This window comes from Meriones unguiculatus, chromosome 11 (genome assembly GCF_030254825.1).
Source record: "Meriones unguiculatus strain TT.TT164.6M chromosome 11, Bangor_MerUng_6.1, whole genome shotgun sequence".
NCBI lineage: Eukaryota > Metazoa > Chordata > Mammalia > Rodentia > Muridae > Meriones > Meriones unguiculatus.
In genome coordinates, this window is record NC_083359.1 from 25,217,685 (window position 1) to 25,238,045 (window position 20,361).

The 20,361-nt window shown below is 40.0% G+C and overlaps 1 protein-coding gene across 6 annotated transcripts in view; it reads right to left on the reverse strand.

Annotated features, from left to right (window-relative positions):
* Positions 1 to 20,361, reverse strand: part of Ebf1 (EBF transcription factor 1) — a 394,413-nt gene that overhangs the window by 344,115 nt on the left and 29,937 nt on the right. For all 6 annotated transcript variants that reach the window (XM_060363815.1, XM_060363813.1, XM_060363812.1 and 3 more), the window contains exon 6: positions 20,293 to 20,361. In XM_060363815.1, coding sequence (XP_060219798.1) covers positions 20,293 to 20,361 — 69 coding nt within the window. The remainder of the gene's footprint in view (positions 1 to 20,292) is intronic.

Below are 20,361 nucleotides of genomic sequence, written 5' to 3' on the forward strand. Positions count from 1 at the left end.
TTTGACAGCAGCCCAGGGCAGGTTTAGGAAACGGGTTCCATGTTCCTGCCCTTAGCTTTGTGTCCATGAAGGCCAGCACATCTCTTTTTGTGGTTGTAATTTAAATGAGACAGCCCACTGCACAGCTGTCTCAGTCAAATTATGCAAGGCCATGTGGCCTTTCTTCAATCTTTAAAAAGTCTGGGGCACCTCTGACCATGTTTGAGGAAAGCCCAGGGGAGCAATGACCAACAAAAGGAATAGCAATTATGCCAGCAAAGGGTGGAAATTTGCCTAAATGAATGTATTCAAGGCCACACTCAAAAAAAAAAAAAAAAATGGAAATGTTAGTTTTTATAGTGAGGCAGAAGAGTGTCATGATCAAGATCCTGATCTTTGGGGTTGGACACAGCAGGGTTGGCATTCTGGCTCCCCTATCTAACAGCAGCGCTGAACTTGAACATGTTATTTAACCTCCTAGGGCCGGGCTTGCCTTCCTTGTAAAACAGAGAAAAGGGAACACTTCCCAAGGAGGGTCGCAAGGTCCAAATGAGAGCATGCATAGCAGAAATGTAGCTTAAGAAATGCTAGTTATGGCTGTCATCACCACCAACAACATTAATTTTAACATAATAGCACACAGGATATGAAACTGTGAATGTCAGTCACTACCCAACACAGGACAGCCATATCCCAGGAAAGGACTAAGTCGACACAGTCTATAGCCCTTAGTTTATAGACCATACAATTGTGTATGTTCTCTCTCTCTCTTACACACGCACACACATCTCTTTCCCTCTCCCCCTTACTTCCGCCTCCTCTCTCACACACAAACGTACTTCTGTGTATATGTGAGTCTCTACACGTCTGCCACAGAATTACAAACAGAATGACCCACGTGCATACATGCTAACCCAGTACAAACCAGCAGAACTGTAGGGATAAAATAAGTAATGAATCCCCCAAATAAAAATAAGGTAATTATCAGCTTTGCCGGTTCCTTTTGATGATACCCAATTACGCATTGCAAGGCAAAAATAAACTTCTTAAGATATTGAAAACACAATCCATTGCCTCTCTGTTCCTGAGGGCCTTTTAAAATCAAAAGTTAAATTATAATCAGATGGCAAGAGGAGGGGACCCCACCTTAGGGCACTTTCTTGGGATAAAGGGCCAGTTCATGTCCACTGGAAGAGATTGTTGGCCAAAGCACCATGGGGCTGCTGACTCCTTGCTGGTTGCTAATTTTTACGGAACCAAGGTCATTATTGCTAATATAAATTTACAACAAAATTCCAAGGGCTTATAGATTTCTTGTAACAATGAGTCTTATTTCTTCAGAATGTTATACAGTATTTCTATAGAATTGATGCTCTGTGTATTAGCTCTGTAGTCATTTTGTCTGAGTACTTGATCCTGCTTGCAGTCAAGGTTTACCAGACATAAAATAAGAAGCAAAGGAAAGTAAATGAGAAACAGGAAATCCTGGGAGGGTTCCTTCTGCACTGAGAAGTCTCGGAGATCATTATCCATGGAGCTTAAAATGTTGTTTCTTTGGGGAATCTGTCAAAACATTATAATGTTTATTTGTGGAGATTCCAAGATGAGGAGGAAAGGGAGAAAGAGATGGAGGGGGAAGAAGAGAGGGGGGAAGGGCAAAGGAGGTAGAGAAAGAGGGAGAAAGGAGAGAGAGAGAGAGACCTTATTCTCATTGGTGACAAAGAATATATACATACTATATATATATATGTATGTACTTAGAGTATATATATCTCACATATACATATAATTTCAAATACACATACATGAAATGTATAATCTCACATATCCATATAATTTCACTTATATATAATTTTACATATATGTAATTTCACATTTATATAATTTCATCTCAGCACACTGTCACAAAGTAACAGGTTTAAAATTTTTCTGAAGTTCTCTTTTTTTTTTTTTTTGAGCTCAAGGCCTGGGCACAGAATATTGCTGTATGCAAGCACAGGAAACTATCAAAGCATGTACCTTCATCGCTTCATCATTAAAATGCTCAGACTTTGGGGGCCTTAAAGGAATCTTCCACCTATTTTTGAATATGAAGCACGTAGGCTAAGAATAAATATGCACTTAATAAGCAAATATTATCTGTAATTTGGCATGAATACCTCATATACCATCTTTCAGGTTTCTTCACCCAGAAGATAAGTCTAAGCCTGAGGAGCTCCGTAACACAACTGTGGGATGCTGCATCCATTGGCATCTTCTACCGATGGCCTCTCAGAGTTACCATCTCAGGTAGGACACATGGTGGTCCACACTCCTTACATCATACAGGCCTATGGTCTTCCTTTCACTAGAGCCCTTCCCCCAACTCGTGCTCCCAGTGAATTAAATATGCCAACTCAATTAGCCTTGGAAGGAAGCTCATGTAATGATCTCCTCCAGTAACCTTGTGCCTTAAGGTGCATCTTAGCAACAGATGGGGTCTATGCTTCCTGCTTTATCCTTATTACCTACCTGGTACCTTGGACACAATAATGAAGGGGGAGAAAGCTAGTTGAGCATACTGCTGGTTGTTCAGTCTGTCTGTAAAGTTACTCTTTACCTCACACCTCACACACTGCTCACACAAGGGTAACACTAGACTGTCCTCTAACACCAGATACAAGATTGGCCATATTTACAGGTGCACACAGGAGGAAAATCATTATAAAAAAAAGGGGGAAGCTTATATCAATGAGAAAACTGAAGCTCAGAGAGAGAGCCTTGCCGAGGCCCACATTCCTAAGAGGCAGTCTTGAACACCAGTTCCCCTGTGTGCTGCCTCAGAATTCTACACCCGGTCACTCCTCAGTTTCAGTGTCAACAAAAAAACTCAGCTTTAGAACATGTCCCATCTGTGATGGAACCAAAGTGTGCTTGCACCTTAAGAGAAGTGAGACTTGAATTTGGCTCATACTTGGAAGCTGGCAACAAATAGAAATGAGTGTCATTGGAGATTAACCTAAACTGAATCTGGTTAAGTAAATGAGTCACTTTGACTCTATCATTTATACTAGGACAATGACCTAGCAAGAGCAATGTGACTGGTAGAAGCAAGATGGATGGATTCAGCAGTTTCTGAAAGTATAAACCAAATATGATTTTCCTCATATGTCAGCCCCCTAGAGGTTCTACCAAGTGTCTATGAGGGAGTCCCCAAGCCAGGTGCATGGCTCCAATGTCCTTTATAGAGTGGATGCTGCAAGAACATTTATCAAATAAATATACACACCATTACATTGTCTGTCTCTCCTATCTGGAGTCCATTGACTCTACTAGTAAGTGTCTTTGCCATCTCTAAATATAAGCAAAAGCTCTCAACTCAGAGAACATTCCACCGTGAAACCATTTTTGGTAAGTTTAACAGATTTGTTCTGTCTGCTTTCAGACATTAAAATATTTGGAAGCGTAAAAGAATTTAGCTTGTGGAACAGCTTATGATAATTTGCGGAAAGGAAAAACAAAGAAGATTCATAAGTGGTATAATCGCACCTGCTGAAATTAAGTCATTGGTCCAAAATGAGCAGACAGTGGGTGGAGGTAGCCAGGAAGATATGACTTTTACCACAATTTGATCCCAATCTTGGAAGCAAGATGCAAATTTGACATTTTAGGCAGGCCTCATGGGTTCATCACTCACAGGGTGAAAATGACCATTGCTTCCTCCTTTCTGTGAGAGGTGAACATCCCATCCCCATCTTGCAAGGTCACTGCCCTTTGTCTTTTAGAATCATCTGCCTGCAGTTCAGAATAAAATGATGCCATGGGCTAGAAATTTCTCCTGCACCTTCCCTATCACTTCTGTCCTTCTGTTGGTCACTCAAAAGTGTGACAAGCCTGCAGGCTTTGCCAAAATCATATTCCAAAGTGCTTTTGAGTAGGTGGAAGTATAGCGCCCCATTCCTTTCTCTTTTGCATGATTTTTTTTTCAGGACTATATTCTGCAACAATACACCATTTCCTTTAGTGTTATTTTTGGAAAGGGCCATATATTAAGTTTGTTTAGGCTTAACTATAAGATAATTTTTAAACTGAGGACTATACTCTGAAAATTGCCAAGTTCAATATTTATATATGTCAGTACCTTCCAGAGAAAAATAACAGGCAGAGACAAGTGCTGATGGGGAGATGTCTGAAATTGAAAGACTCTTTATAAAATTCCTACTGGGAAATGACTATTGATGAAATAGCTCTGACAATAAAAACAAAAATGCCATCTTTTTTCCCCGCAGTGTTTTGGCATAGTCAGAACAGCATAGCTGCAAACATGTGAGGTGTGAGCCTTGAAAGGGTACAGTGCAATTTTAGGATGGACTATTGTAGAGGTTCCTTGTCCCAGTGACTGCCACAGCTGCTTACAAACCTAGCTAGCATTTGATGCCTTGTTAAAGACATGGAACTCAAATCTTTCTTTGGGCCCAAACCCAGAAAACATAAGTTGCACAGTTTCCTGACGTTGATTTCACAGAAGGTGAAATAGACAGCACAGTGAGACCCAGGCATCCAGAAAAATAGCAGAAGTTACTGGAAGCAGAGCCAAGGACTCAGTTTATGGTCCTGGCTCTAGAGCCACTCACAGCTTTCACAATATTGCTATGTTTCACTTGACCTCAGCTTCTCCATCCTTGAAATGAAGGGACTGGACTAAAATCTCTGAAAGTCTGCTCAGCTTGTATGGAAACCTGGTTTCATCATCTTTCCTTTGGAAAGCATTTCAGACTTACCTAGGTGATGGGTTGGCTTGTCTGACCTAAACTATTCATTCTCCATCCAAGTTATTGGTATATAACACAACAATAGCAGGAAAAAAAAAAAAGCTAATGTTGTAGAAACTACAGTTATGTAATTCAGAGTGCTCTGCCCATTATAAAAAATAAAAAAAAAATTAAAAAGGTGAGGCCCTGCATCCATTCTGTTTCATTCCCTCTAAGGGATGTGTGATGATAAGATTGAGGTGTTGTCCATCCCTCCCTTATTGTGTCTATGTAAAGATTAAAGGTTCGTAGGTAAAGATATGAGAGTCTTGCTATAGAAGTCTCTGCATCAGCCAGAATTGGATGGGAAAACCTTTCCTGAATTCTTATAAGTCAAACAAATATTGGTTATTGTTTTTTAATCTGCCTGTTTAATCAAACCCCAGAGAGCTTTTTTCTAGAAATGCAAACAATTTTCCTCTAACTTGAAAAAAAAAAGTCTATACAGGAATATAGGGTTTTCTCAGAAGCAAATATTTTGTAAATGAAGAGCCTCTATTCTTCCTATTATTTCCCATGTTGCCCTAAGTCCATCTGCAGAATCAAAAGAACAAACGAACAAAAAAACCACAAGCAAAAAAATCAAAACAAAACTCAAAAACTAAACAAGCTATAGACCATGAAAACTCATCTGTGGTAGGCAGTACACAAGAAAAACTCCAAGCTCAAAGAACTTCCAAGCATCTTCCTGCCTGCTCTCAGCTCTGCTTAAAAACAACATAATGAAGATGCCTGCTACAACAATGGTGTATGAGGCAGTCCCCAGGAGGCCTTTATAAGGGGGGGAGGAGGGGGAGGAAGACCTCTTCATATTCTTCTTCCACAGGCCTGAGAAAGATCTTTCTAGAATGCCACTGGTATCCCCAGAGAATATAAAAAAACAAACAAACAAACAAACAAAAAACAGACCAGCCCAAGCGGAGAAAGGGGTCACAAAAATTTTGGGCTGATTTCTTAGTAATATTTGGCCATAGATAAAATTTTCCTTGTGAGTGATTTCCACACTATTTAGACCTTGATTCATACTCTATTAAACAGCCCCCACCCCTTTACACCACAGAGGGCTCCGGGAATACTGACACTCTTGTGTCAAGTACCCTCCAAACAATTGCAGGGAACAGAATGAGAGAAATGCCTTTCCCAGTCTAAGGGTCTCCCTACCTAGTTTACGTACAGTCTCTTGTTCTTATGATGGCCAGCCCCCTGACAGACATCCTGGGGATGTGGCCTCTCTCTCATCAAGGTCACAGCCGTTTCAGTCAGGCCTCCTTCAGACAACACACTCCTGGTTTCCATGATGTCTAGGTGGCAGTTGTAGTCCAGGCGTACCCATATAGATATAAAAGACAGAAAGCTAGCTGAAAACCCATCCAAGGAGCTGACAGATTCCCAAGCAAACTAACTCCAAGCAGCAGACAGAAATGAGGGCTTAAGATGAGAGAGAAATCTGGAATGGAACACAGGAATTCATTAGCCTGAGCTTCGAAAATAGTCCAAGGAATTGAACCAAATTTTGTCCTTGTTGTTTGGGGATGTCATTACTACTATTACAGACACTTTGAGCCACCATCTATCAGAAGTCTGATGAAAGAAAAAAAAGCTAACATTTCACAATTAATGTTGGGAGTGCAGTGATTTGAAAGGCCTTGCCCTTCATAAACTAAACAGCATTCTACAGAAAGAAAATTACTGCTTCTAAGGCACACAGTTCTGAGAATCATCCAGAATTCTACAATGCTAACCCTTCAGTCTTTAAGAAATTATTCAAGTATGTATTTGAGTAATTCTGCATTTTAATTTAACCCTTTGAAACATTAATCAAACCATGGCTAATTATAGAAATTAAGGAATTAAACGATGGAATCTTCTAAAAGATATTATTTAAAAGGCAGTTTATACAATTACTTGTATAGATGTTTGCTTTAAAGAGGAAAAACAGTTCTACTGTAATGAAAAGGGTCTTAGAAAATTAAATTAACAAGGGGGGACCAGGCTGATATGAAACTAAATTAGCATCAAATGCAAATTACAGGGTACTTAATGGTAGAAACAGGTGCAGAGAAGAACTCTAAATGAGATAAATGAATAAAACATCCTTCTCCACAAATGTGGAAGCTGACACAAAGTCAATGACATGAATAATTCAGCAGCCTCCACACTGCTGTTGAGGTCAGTCTGCCTTGACCTTTGAAACAGGAAGTAAAATTCAGTTCAAATTTGACTGACTGGAAATATAACAGTTATTTGGTTTTTTTATATATTAAAAAATCCCACAGAATTTTTTTAAAAGAGACACAGGGAATATACAACTGAATTATAATTTGATCTAAAGTCTTTGGTTAAACAACAACAAGAAGAAAAACTCATTAGATAAGATTTTACCCAAATCATGTTTCAATATGGAAATTCTAAGAATAAAAATAATTAGAAGTGCATAGAACAGACCCTCAGTGTATTGATCAAACTCCCTATGGGAAAAAATTTCTAGGTCTTTTGCCCTTTCTTCGTATTATTTCGTTGTGTTGATGTCAGTATAAAAAAAAAAGCATGTTATATTTCTTATTAGTAATGCAAAATGATCTCTTACATTTGTGAGATTAAAATTTAGCTAACTGCATTTGAACTGTGTGAACATGGGATTTTTTTTTAATCTTCATTCTGACTTAATAGTTGTTGCACCCCAAACTCACTCATCTTATGAAAACGCAAGCTGGGCTCTCCAAACAGATTATTCTCATAAGCAAGTGGTTCCTATGGTTCTATATGATGGGTGCTTCCTTCCCTCCTCACACACTTTGAAAGTATTTGGTAAAGCTGGCGAGAGAACTCTCCTCATTGCAAATCAAGTCCAGTGTGCTGGAGATGAACAGAGAATGACAACAAAGCCATCTCTGCAGACTAGAAAGACAGAGGAATATACGTGATATATCAGCTCAGCCTTTATTTCATGAGCTAGCGGAAAAGATGCTGAACAGCAGCACTATTGTTGCCCTCCAACTGCTTCTATGAATGGGACCAGCAATGCGGCTACCTGCCTTCGCTCTGTCTATTCTGCTTTTCAGATAAAAGATTATGTTGAAAGACGAGCTTAATTTGACTTTTTAGATTTAGCGAAAGTTAAAGCTACACACACATATACATACACACACACACACACACCATAACTATTAAAAAAAAAACACGCACACTAAAAAACTAAGTTTATGACTATAACTGTCATAGGAAGAAGTTACAGTGATATCCAAACCCATATGCTTAGCTGTGTTGAGTAGGCTGGTTGTTATTATTATTATTGTTATTATTATTACTACTCTATTATTGTTCACTTCTCACTGGACAGTTACTAAAGAGTGATAGACCAAATACTGTTGGTTTGGGGGTTGCCCGTAAGGACTGACCTGAGCGAAGGCTTTGTATACAGAGTGGCTCCCCACTAAATGAGAGCTCTGTAGGGCCAGCTGGTTCTCATTTTGAAACAACCGGCTTCTCTATCCCCAAGTGCTAAAGAAAATAATCCCAGCGATCTATGACTACACACTTGCACAGAGGCAGCAATGAGAATTTGATTGTGGAGATAATTAAAGTCATTCCTGGAACTTCCAAGAAAAAAAAATAATAGTAAAAGAGTGGAATGAGGTTGGGGGGAGACGCAGAATGGTCAATGGTGGTATTTAACATTAAATGGGGACTAATCGTTGTGAGAGGAGAGGAAAGGAGACATCCACCCCAAAAGGGAACTTGCTGAAGCAGCTCAACTCTCTCCTCTGCTCCTCCACTTCATGGGGAGGTCCAGAGAGCCATCAGCGCAATTCAGTGTCCACTTCAGATACCAAAGGAATTAAAGAAGCTACACGTAACTGATGAGCTAATGACATACCACAGTTTTGTGGGGTGTTTGCTGTTTGTTTACTTGTTTGTTTTTAAGTTTCAATCTTCAATAAAATACCCATGGAGGCTACTGACCGGACCCTCCATCAGTCTTTTTTTTTTTTTTTTTTTTTTGGCTGATCTGAAATGATGGGAGTAATATTAACAGACAAAAGCAATTATCAGACACCTGAAGGCACTCAATCTCTCAATCTTCAGAAGGGTGGCTATTTCCTCAAAAGTTCTTCTGTCCTATAAAAAAAAAGAATCCATGTTCATGGAGCTCAAATGGCAAATTCTGCTGAGTCTCCATTCTCTGCCTTTCTGCAGATCTAAGAAGCTGCAGGGAAAGCAAGGAAAGAAAGTATAAGCCCTCTGTCTGCGCTATCTGCCTTTAACAGGAAGGAGGGAGAGACTCAGTGCAGATTCTAGGCCTCTCAATTAACCTGATTAGTTCAGCACATTGCTCTGATGAATGACACCTTATCACGGAAATAAGGAAGAACTTCCTGAAGCAGGCATCTGCTACAGCAGCAGAGATGTATACTATTAGATGTGAGAGATCTCTGTCTCCTCTCCTCGCCAGCTCACCGGTCAGACAAGCGAGGCTGCTGAACCCAGAGCCTGGCTAGATTGCGAGTCCCAAGGACAGAAGGCAAGCTCCCATCTGCCCAGGAGTCCTCGGAGGAGGCTGGGAAAAGGGATGCCCTATGGGCAACTTCAAGCCCTTCTTTCAGCGTCAGCGAGGCACATGATAGGATTGGGCTGAAGGACAGGAGGATCTTGTGGGTGGGGGCAGAGAGAGAGAGAGAGAGAATGGAGAATTGATTAACCCTTCCATCACAAAATACCACATTGCTATGCTCAAACACGGGCTACCATAATACTAATTTCACATTTGATAGTGATGAGACATAGTTAAGTTTCCCCTACAAAAAGGTTCTCCCCCCCCCCAAAAAAAAAAATCTCTGAAACATGCTACCTTCCTCAAGATGGGACATATGCATATTATTTTCTTTAATTCATGTTAACATGTATAATAGACAAACTGCTTAACAGAATATACTCCTGAAAATGTGCTTTGTGTGAGCATCAACAGCAGGGGTTTTCACTTACTTGTCTACTCTGTGATTTACTCGATCAATTAAACAGTTAGGCAACAAGGAGATTTGCATGGTAATAGTGTGAAGATTAACATTTTTATCTGAAACAAATTTAATATTTTCTCCTGCATTTTCTGTTTCCCGTCATTCTTTAATGGCAGTACCACCTCACTTGATTGTGTGGCTGTAACGGGCCTGTCCTTAGGCAGAGATGAGACCATCACATTCGACAACTGGACCTCTCAACCCTCTCATTTCACAAAATCACACCCTAAGCTTCTACTGCACGTGAGCAAAGGTACTGTGCTGAGGGCTGGGGAGAGGCAACAACCAGCAGCTGGGTCCGCTACCCCATAAGCACGCTGTCATCGGTTCCTGAGGTCCATCTGCCCCACTGTGTTCCACAGCACCACCAGACGCTGAGGTTCCGATTTCACAGCAAAGGGTCCCAGCAGTCTTTTCATCCCAGCCTGTATTTGAAACATGACAGCCACATCATCCCATGTGTTGTGTGCCAGGCTCTGTGCTGACACATCCTGTAAGTGAAGAAATGTGGTCTTAGAGCAACTTGGTTTGCCCAAGTTCAGTACTGTTAGATATAGGTTGACTTCAGCCTGAGGGGATATTTCTTGTGCACCTTGGGTCTAGTCTTATATTGTATTCTTCTATTTTTAAAGAAATCAATATAGTTGGGGATGGCGGTGTGTGCCTGTAATCCCAATACTCAGGAGAAAGGCTCAGTAATCACAAGTTCAAGGCCAGCCTAGGATATAAGAGACACTGTCTCAAAAACCAAAAATATTTATTTACTATTTCAACATATCCCACCACCACCACCCCCCAGTGTTTCTCAGTGTTTCTCTGAGACACTGAGAAAGCTCCAGGATTCCAGGAACCATATCAGATTTAAAAAGCAGTTACTTTGAATCCATGTCTCCCCTTGCAGCTTTTCTGAACAGTCCTAACCACGGTGTCTAGCAAACAGTAGAAGCCCAATAAATAGTTGCAGAAAGAGAAAGAAATGAGTGACCTCTTGTCTGAGAAGGCACAGCCACAATGATTATCTTAGAAAGGTAACTCATCTTATTTAAAAAAAAAATTAAAATTAAAAATTAAAAAGTACCATGGTACTTCTGGCATTAGGGTGCAAGTGACCCACATAAAATATATTAGGCTCAGTTTTTGTCTGATTGTAAGGCCTAGGAATGTCCCAACTCCTGTGTTTATTAGGTGTTGTAAGCCTTGTTATATTTTGATAATGAAAATGATTGTATTTACATATGGGAGTGCGTGTGTGTGTGTGTGTGTGTGTGTGTGTGTGTGTGTGTGTGTATGATGCTAGGGACTGACCTCCATGGCAGCTGTAATCCACAATGGAGATGAATGTTCCCATTGGAACTGGAGCACTGAGGTTCTTAAGGCAAAGATACTTAGCAGTCATGAAGAATTTGACCTGAAAGGAAGCTTCAAAGTCTTTATCTTTGTCGTTGTATTGCTCCTTCGTTGTATTGCTCTCTGGGTCATTACTTTCATTTTCAACCCCACAGGTTAAGTGTGACAATAACTAAGAAACTGGCTAGGGGATTGTGTTTAGAGAAACACATGAAGGGATGAAATGCAGCTACCAAGAAAAGTGAAATCGAAGTACCTCATGCCATGAAGTAATAGAAACTCTTTCGAGAGGTAATGAAGGGTGGTGAGGCTGGAGGTAGGAGCTTGTTATCACTTGCTCAGGGGCTAGTCCCTTAGGCTCCATGCCCCACCAGATCACTAGTGAGAAAGAAATCCTATGAAATATCACGCCTTACAGTGTTCAAAATCTGCAAGCATTACACCATCACTATGCATGTGACAATTAAATTCGCAGCGACCAGGGATTTTGTTGGCTTTGTTTTACTATGCCTTAAGATGGTCTTTATAAGAACATACAGATGCCTCGAACAGGGCAACCCTTGCCGGAACTACAGGAAGGAGGTATCGAGTTGTTTGAAGATACTCTGGGACATATAGCATGCAGCGGAGATTAGAATCTAGCTTTAAGAATATACCAAGACCAGTTAAGAACACAGAGGTTTCTGATATTGCTGGTAATGGTTTCAAAGATCGCTAAGTGAATACTTTACCAACTTCCTTTTCCAAAAAACTTTCTAATAGCTAGAAGAGAATGCTCACTTTCTGTCTGCCTTCATTTCTGGTGTGTGTGTGTGTGTGTGTGTGTGTGTGTGTGTGTGTGATCAAACCTAATGGCAATCTTAAAGTTCTTCAAGCTAATTTTCCATTTGGCGGGAAGACATCATTTAAGAGTGCACCCAATCCCAGAGTGGGTTGGTACCCCTTAGGGTCCTCTCCTTCTCTGAGAAAAAAGAGAGGGAGAAATGGGGAAGCATGAGCATAGGACTGGGAAGATGGAGGGGGGCTGGGATCAGGCTGTAAAGTAGTTAAATAAATAAAATTTTTTTAAAAAAAAGAGTGCACCCAAACTATTTTTATATGTGAGATATTACTAACAGATCAGAACATTAATAAATGGGAAACATGGTTTTTAAAGTGGGAAACGCAATAGTTAAGTACTGAACAGTGATAGATTGCCAAGAGAGTAGTTGTCGGATCTAGAAATAGAGTAAAAGAGAGCTTTGGTCAGTCCTGACTGCTCGGGGAAGGTGGAGAAAAAGTATGAGTCCCCAGGAATAACTCCTCTTTGGGGAGTCTCCAGTGAGGCCCTTCACCCACACAAGCATTCACAGCTCCAGCAGGTTCAAGGTGATGTGAAAACACAGAACCTGATGACACAGAACAACATCTTTTAACATTCTGCTTTGATCACTTTCAATTCATGGATTACAAGAAAGACTTCCACCTTCACTACAGAGCATCACGAGCCCCCAGTATTCACACCCTGCATAGGAGTGCCTCTCACTCACACACTATCCATCCCCGAACATAGCATCAGTGTTTGGTCAGCTGAACAGAGGATGGGTAAAGAAGGGTTTTATTACAAGGGCTTAAAAAAACAAACAAACAAACAAAAACAAAACTGTAGTCATCACACTACAGTTTGACAATCTTACCCAAGCTCTGTGTAATACAGATAGTGACCACGTCTAGATTAAAAGGCTGGCTGGCACACACCTCACTTCATTTAACTCTCTTTTCTTTCCCCCTTGCCCTGGCACTTAAACTGTTAAAGAAAACAAGGAAAGAAGGAGTGAGTGTACAGAAGAGGATTTGCTGCCATTTACTTTTAGTCTATGGCCCTTCATTCTGTAGCTTACTCGGCCTCTGTCAGTCTTTTTCCTCCTTTATATTTCATGAGGAACCCCCCATGCTGCTCCTGAGAGACAGAGCCCAAGTGTCCATAAGCTTTTAGTCAGGTAAAAAGAGAAGAAAAAGGAAAGGAACAAGAGCTAAAGCAGAGCTAAGAGGCATCTATTAGATGTCACTAGGCTTTTGTATTCATGTCAATGATTCCAGATTAGAGTATTTGAAATAATCTTATTGAGAGGAATCAAAAGGCCACCAAGTGAGAGGCAGCTCCCGTAGCACATGGCAAAGGCACGGACAACATCTTATTAAAGATGTGTTGCCTAACACCGTTGTTACTTTATTATTATTATTATTATTATTATTATTATTATTATTATTATATTATGAAACTACTGTGCTTTGAACAGTTAGTGGGTTGCTGTGGTTATCGAGGGCTATTTTGGAGGTTATTGTGTAGGCTTGAGCTAGCTCATTTGCCAGCCTGTCTAGTCAAGTTTACAACTGATCACTTTACCCTTAAAACTAAAAGTTACTAACGCACACTAAACATCACTTTTTCCATCTGAGAAGGATGAAATGCCAAAGGCTTGTTTCCACCTGATCAATTTCATAAGCTACATCTTTTTGCACAAGTGGAAATGCAAGAGTTTTCTGTTTTGTTTGAGGACTTGACTCTCCATGAATAGTCTGTCTCTCTGTCTTTCTCTGTCTCTCTGCCTCTGTCTATCTCTGACTGTTTCCATCTCTGTGCCTCTGTCTCTCTGTCTGTCTGTCTCTGTCTCTGTCTCTCTCTTTCTCTTTCTGTCTCTCTGCTTCATGCTTTACCAGGGTTAAGGCAATTGAAATTCTATTATAACAAGTACCATAACATTAAAACCCTCATTTGCTTCTGGACAAAGGCTTGTAATTGGAGAAATAGTTTGCAAGGGAGATTTATCTTCATCTACCCACACTCCTAAAGACAGCGTGCAACCAAAGACAAACCTGTACTGTTCACCATATTTCACTGGTTGCAATAGGAGTCACTTTTATACTGTCCTGAACAGTGTATAGTTACATGGCTTGTAAAGAGACGGATAGGGGATGCAGGGAAAGGAGAGGAGGGAATGAGAAGAAAGAATTGATAGTCTATTTTAGATAACATCTCATGCAAATGAAAATGATCAAAATACCATTTCTTTAGTCGGGAACTTCTAAGTGGGTTGTTTTTGTTTTTTGTTTTCTCTTGTTTTATATATATATTTATATATATATTTATTTATATATGTATATATATATATATATGGCCAAAATTCTTTTTTAATTAGGGAGTTTGGCCAGATGCTGGTAGTAGTATGAAATGAGAATTTATAGCAATGGAGTGTCACACTCACAGGGGGTTTGCTTCGCTTGTTTTCAACTCTAAGCAACTTATTTGAAAGTAAAAGCATGCTTATTATCCTGACGAATTATCATCACCAACTAACTGTGCAACGTCGCGGGCACACAGGAGGCTGCAGAGCCTTCCTACGTTTTTCCCAAACTGTTACAGAAACAAACTTAGGGTCACGTGAAACACAAAGCCACCCTGTGAGCCCATACACGGGCTGTGTCACACACGCACACTTGTCGATGCCCTGAAGCACTGTTAAAAACCTTTCTTGGAAGTTGTGCCATAATTTCATTTACAGGAAAACCACTTTTGCTTGTTACACAGTGTCTGCTCTAGTGTAACGCCCTGCAAAAGTACTTTGCATCATGATCTACTGTCAGCATATTTGAAATGCATTATAATGCATCCTGGTTGTGTATTTGAGAATAGCTGATAGCAAATGGAATCTAGACTGCTATTAGCTTATTGTATTAGTAATTTTTTTTTTTAAATCACAGTAGCAAACCATACATACCCAAGTGTTCAGGGCTTAGCTCATCCTCAGAACGGTACCATCTGATACGTGTAAAACCGAGACTGATACTTGCTCCCATAAGTCTCATTGCTAATAATCACATGTGAATTCCCACTGAGAAAACAAATGTTTAAATGCACTAGGGCTAGAAAGCAACTGTAAATTCATGCTCTGTGACGATGCTGACTTTCCACTGTTGAAAAGGCATAAGCCTCTCAGAGCAACAAGAAGTTCAGCAATTATCCTGCCTGGGGCAGCATTAGAGAATGGGTTCCTCTTCTTTTGGTTTTAACTGAACAGTCAGAGTTAGGAAATTAGGTGGTATGGAAGGTTTCTCAGAGATCTGAGAAACGCATTAGCACCTCTAGTTCTTGGTGACCCACACAGCAGCTTGCATGCTGTGCTGGGCAGTTCTCTCTGCCCGCTGGTTAGCCCTTCCGAATGACAGGATGAAGAGGAAGATAAGAAGTGAAAGAGCAATAAACTGAAGCCATGAATCTTGCTAAGCCTCTTGTTTGCAATATTTAGGGGGCATAGCTTCATGATCATTTAAGTCAATGGTTCTCAATCTTCCTGATGCTACAACCCATTAATACAGTTCTTCATGTTGCATTGACTCCCTCCCCAAACCATAAAATTATTTCAATGCTACTTCATAACTTGCTACTGTTGTGTATCATTATGTAAATACCTGTGTTTTCTGATGGTCTTAGGAGACCCCTGTGAAGAGGTCGCCTGGCCCCCAAAGGGGTCGTAATGCACAGGCTGAGAAGTGATCTAAGTGAAGGACTTCATTGTTATGAGACACAGAGACAGAAAACATGTCGCATGGATTTGGGAGTTTACCATCGATGATACAAAGGCAGAAGGAAGTTATTCACTGGAGGATCTCTAGGCCTTCAGAAATTCAGGGGAATAAATTCTCTTATGCATGCACATTGGTAATAATTGCCTGTGAGTATCCTGAATCTACATGTGACTGTTGTTTCCCTGCCATGCTGATGGTCACATGGTCAGGTAAAAATGTGGGCGACAACTTAATCAAGGAAGTTACCTATGGTAAGATAACACTGCCTTCCTGTGTCTCACCTCGACTTGCTGACCTCTGGAATGAAAACATGGACCTTCAATGAAAATTTCCATCAGAACAATCCCACCACGGCCACAGTTTTCTGGCCAAGTGGCCTGTGGCAGGTAAAATGAGCATCCTACTTATTTCCTGGCAGACAATTCCATTTTGCATTATAGTCTTCACAAAGTCAGTTGGCATTATGGAAATGACCCTGATGTAGAAAAACCCTAGACCATTCCAGAAAAAAAAAAACAAATCTTGGTTCCTTTTTTCTTCTTTTTAGGAGAGCTTTGGATAAGTATGGCATTAACTGATTCCAGACAGGCTAGGGTTTTTATGTCTCAAAAGTCACGTATTCTCTTTAATGTTGCACATAGGGGTCTGTATCTCCTAGCTCTAAGCATAGATGCAGTGAATCTTACAATGGAAAGGACAGACAAGGCAAGATTTTAGCAAACAGGAAACCCAAATCATTAGAAGAATGTGTGTTGATGGGCTTAAAAAAAAAAAAACAACAACAACTCAGTTTTAAATACTGGCTATGGGATATCCAAAATGACTTGAACAACAATTATCGATGTTCCTGAAAGGATTGGGTTTTAACTGACACACTTTATGAGTTTATCTTGTATTACTTCTTAAAAAGCCACAGCCCTAAGAACGTATGCCTTCCTTCACTCAGTAAAACTGTTTCATCCATCACACTGATGCTAAATTGAAGAACAACATAGAACTGCCCCTGCCTCCCATATTCCAGCCAGAAACACCAGTACTCCCTATGAAAGGAACTCTATGGTAAAATTTGAAGAAAGGGATGATTTTGTAAGGCCATCGGTGTTCTTCCGACTTACCAGTACACGACTGTCTAAGAAAGTGAAAAGTTTTCTTAACCAAGCAAGGCTCCTCATTCTAACTAACTAAATACGGAATGAAAGTCTTTGCTTTTTGTACAGTTAAAGCGCACAGAACCAAATTTCCATGGAGAAACAGAAGTTGTCATGTGGATTCTGAGAAAGTGGGTTCCCAATTCAGAGTACCCTATGTGACTTTTGTCATCATCCTCTTTTCTGATTCCTACAAAGTAAGCCTAATTAAGAACCTCCCTCATTAGTCTTCCAGAAAAATTAGCACAGCTTATGCTAATTACTCCTGCAAAATTTAATAAACTCATTGAAATGGGAATAGTCTAATGAGGTTTTATTTATTGAACTAAGATAACTCCACGGGAAAAGGTTAGGACACAAGGATATCCACTGTAGTAATAAAACTACAATGTATTCAATTTCTAAACAGGAATTTTATTGCAAACCTTTTAAATTCAAATCCGAGTTCGTGCATGAATGTTAAATCAATCCCCACCTTAATTCAATAACTGGAAGTCATTTTTTGCTTTTGACTTTAACAATAATTACTGCACATAGCCCTTTATCTCAAAGATAATGAAATTTGTTGTTGTTAGCTCATCAGCTATTAAACATAACACATTTGACTCTTCCCATGTCTGCATAGCCCAAATATCTGGATCATTGGGCACAGGCTGGGGTTTTATGATTCTTAATCGAGCTATTTGGCATCGAGTAGAAATGTGACCTAGCGGTCGCCTCCAGATACCCCTTCCTACACCACACAGCAATTTTCCAATAAACATTTTGACAAATTGTCATGACTGAAAAAAGTAATTTGGGTCATATTTTCTTACTTTGTTTCATGCCACTGGAAGGAAATAGAAACTTGTCTGTACAGCTACTGATTTTGTTAATTTCATTTTACACACACACACACACACACACACTTGCCAACTGAGGTCTCCAAAGAACTGGCAACAAATAACACAGTCAAATTTTTACACAGAAATGCCTGGCCCTGCCCCAGTGCTGTGTGACCAGAAAACCTCCTCCATCTACACTATAAATAGTTTTCCTGAATAATCATTGCTAAAAGTCTTTTGACTGATAAAAATAGCAGTGTTCTTCCAAATTCCAAAGGTCAAGCAAAGGGAGCTAAAAATTATTAGCTTTCAAAAAGAGGTGAATGTGTGTTAATGCTATGGCAACATCGAAGGCCACCACCGCTCATACCCTCGGTCTTATATTGCATACAGTATGCATATTATAAAAACTGACTGTTGCTACTGAGTACAGCAGGCTCAGAGACTCGTATCCATAAATCTGAAAGCAAATCAAACCCTAAGCACGTAACAGATATTATGCAATCAGTAACACGGAATGAAATTGAAAACTGAAATCCAAACACCGTTGCCATCATATTTTTCCCCTTTTGCAGCAATTTTGTGGAGCGGAAAAAGGTTTTCTGTTTTGTCCTTCCTTGCTGACGTTCTTGTGATTTTCATGCCTCACTTTTAGAAAGAAAATTTTTACCTATCGGCATGCAGAAATGGAGGTTTATTTTTCTGATCTTTGGCAAAATAAAGGGGCAAACAACTTTGAAAACTCACATGCAACTGGAACTTTGCCTATCAACTGGTCTCATTGCCTGAAATGATAGCTCATGTCAGACAGTGGCAAACACCAGCAAATAAATATATATTGGGACTTGAGCACATTCAGATGTCTTAGCCATGTTTAAAGTGTCCCTGCCTTAAAGAATTAAAGTTAGCTGCTCAGGGCTTTTATTTTGTCTAACCGAAACAGGGGTGGTGTCAGCGGGGGAGAAAAAGTATAGCTGTCATAAATAATATCTCTAAAGCCACCAAACAGCATAAAGTGCAGACATATTCTGTCTAAATTGTTTGAACTCCCCCCAGCCAAGAAAACGGTTTTAAGTACCCAACTGGGACAGATGCAAGGCGGCGACAATAGAAGCCACACTAATGCAATCCAGGTAACACAATCCTGTTTCAAAAACACGGGCGGGCTAATTACAGCGCTGCTGAGTCAAGTTTCTCCTGCCATCGCAGCCCACAGGAACAGGTCAAAATCAGATGTTATTCAAACCACAGTCATATCAGCCTTCTGCATCAGAGTCACAGCTTAAAACCAAACGAAGAACTGTAAAGCTTAACCCATTCACAAGCAAAAGAGGGGGAAACTTGTTTTCATTACCAGTGGCACGGAAGGCCATCATCATCACATACATCGAAAAGGACTATGAGATGCCGCAAAACGCTTACGGTTTGAAAGTTTGGGGAATATTCAGGCTGGCTCTTAAATGAGATGATTTCTTTTTAATGCAAGAAATATTTGCTTCAAAAAGGAAGCCCTGTTCTGAAAGGTATACACAAATGACACCAACAGAAAATACAATTCTGTGAATGAAATATCTGCTCTTGCAGGTAAGCATGCCATTCTCATTCAGCAGATACCGTACATTGAAACTTCGCCTCTTTTAACCTTTTTGCTTTATCTTTGTGCTGCTGCCTAAGACAATATTACCAAAGCCCAAAAGTATCTGTTTGGTCACTGATTTCCTCAATGAAGGAAGATGCCTTATTTGATTGAAGGCTCTTTTCCTCCAGTGAGTAGGAGATGGTAGCTCTTTTCCTAGCTGACAATTGACAGTCTCTATAAAGCTTCCGGGCCATTTAACTCTCAATGAGTAATGCTATGTAACGAATGGTTTATCATACATGTTTCCATACAATGAATTTCAATAATTAAAATGTAAAATGAATATTTGGGATGCCATTCAGCATAATGTGTGCACACCAACTCAAAATTGCACTGGCAAACTGAAACAGATGTATTGTTCTACAGTGATTTACTTGGTCATGTCAGATTAGTAATATGGATCTGTTTAAAAACACAATAATTAAGACAAGCAGGATAAATTAATCAACTTACAATACTCTGTGAGCTGCAGTCAAGCCCGGAAATAACAGAAGAAAAATCTTGGTTCACAGATCTCTTTAAACTGCTTTTATGCATAAATAAAACCTTAAAATGTAGATGGATTACGTCCAAAAGAACTACTGTAGCTAAAAGTGATAATGATTCAAACATTTTTCAAATAAAAGTTAAATATTTATAAGCACCCAACCACATTTCATAAATCACAAACTATTATTATTTTATTTCTGAAGCTTCCTGGTACGGCATGGGGACTGAGCCACAGAGAGTGAGGAATGAACACACACGTATATATTACTTTATAAGCATTAATCAGACATGAAACCAGAGCCATCCGAGAAACAGGCCTCCAAAGAACATTCCAGATGGCTTTCCCAAAAATCTCAATCACTCGGCGCAATGTAAGTCGGAACCAACAGGCAAACTTCAGCCACATGCATCCTAACCCTCGCCCGTGAGCGACACAAAGCAGGTGTTTCATTATAATGAGGAATAAGAATCCAATGAAAGAAGAGTGGTCCCTACCTGTCAATTATCACGGGATCTGAGGGAGTCTCATTTCGGTTGCCACAGCTTTTCTTGTCACAACAGCGG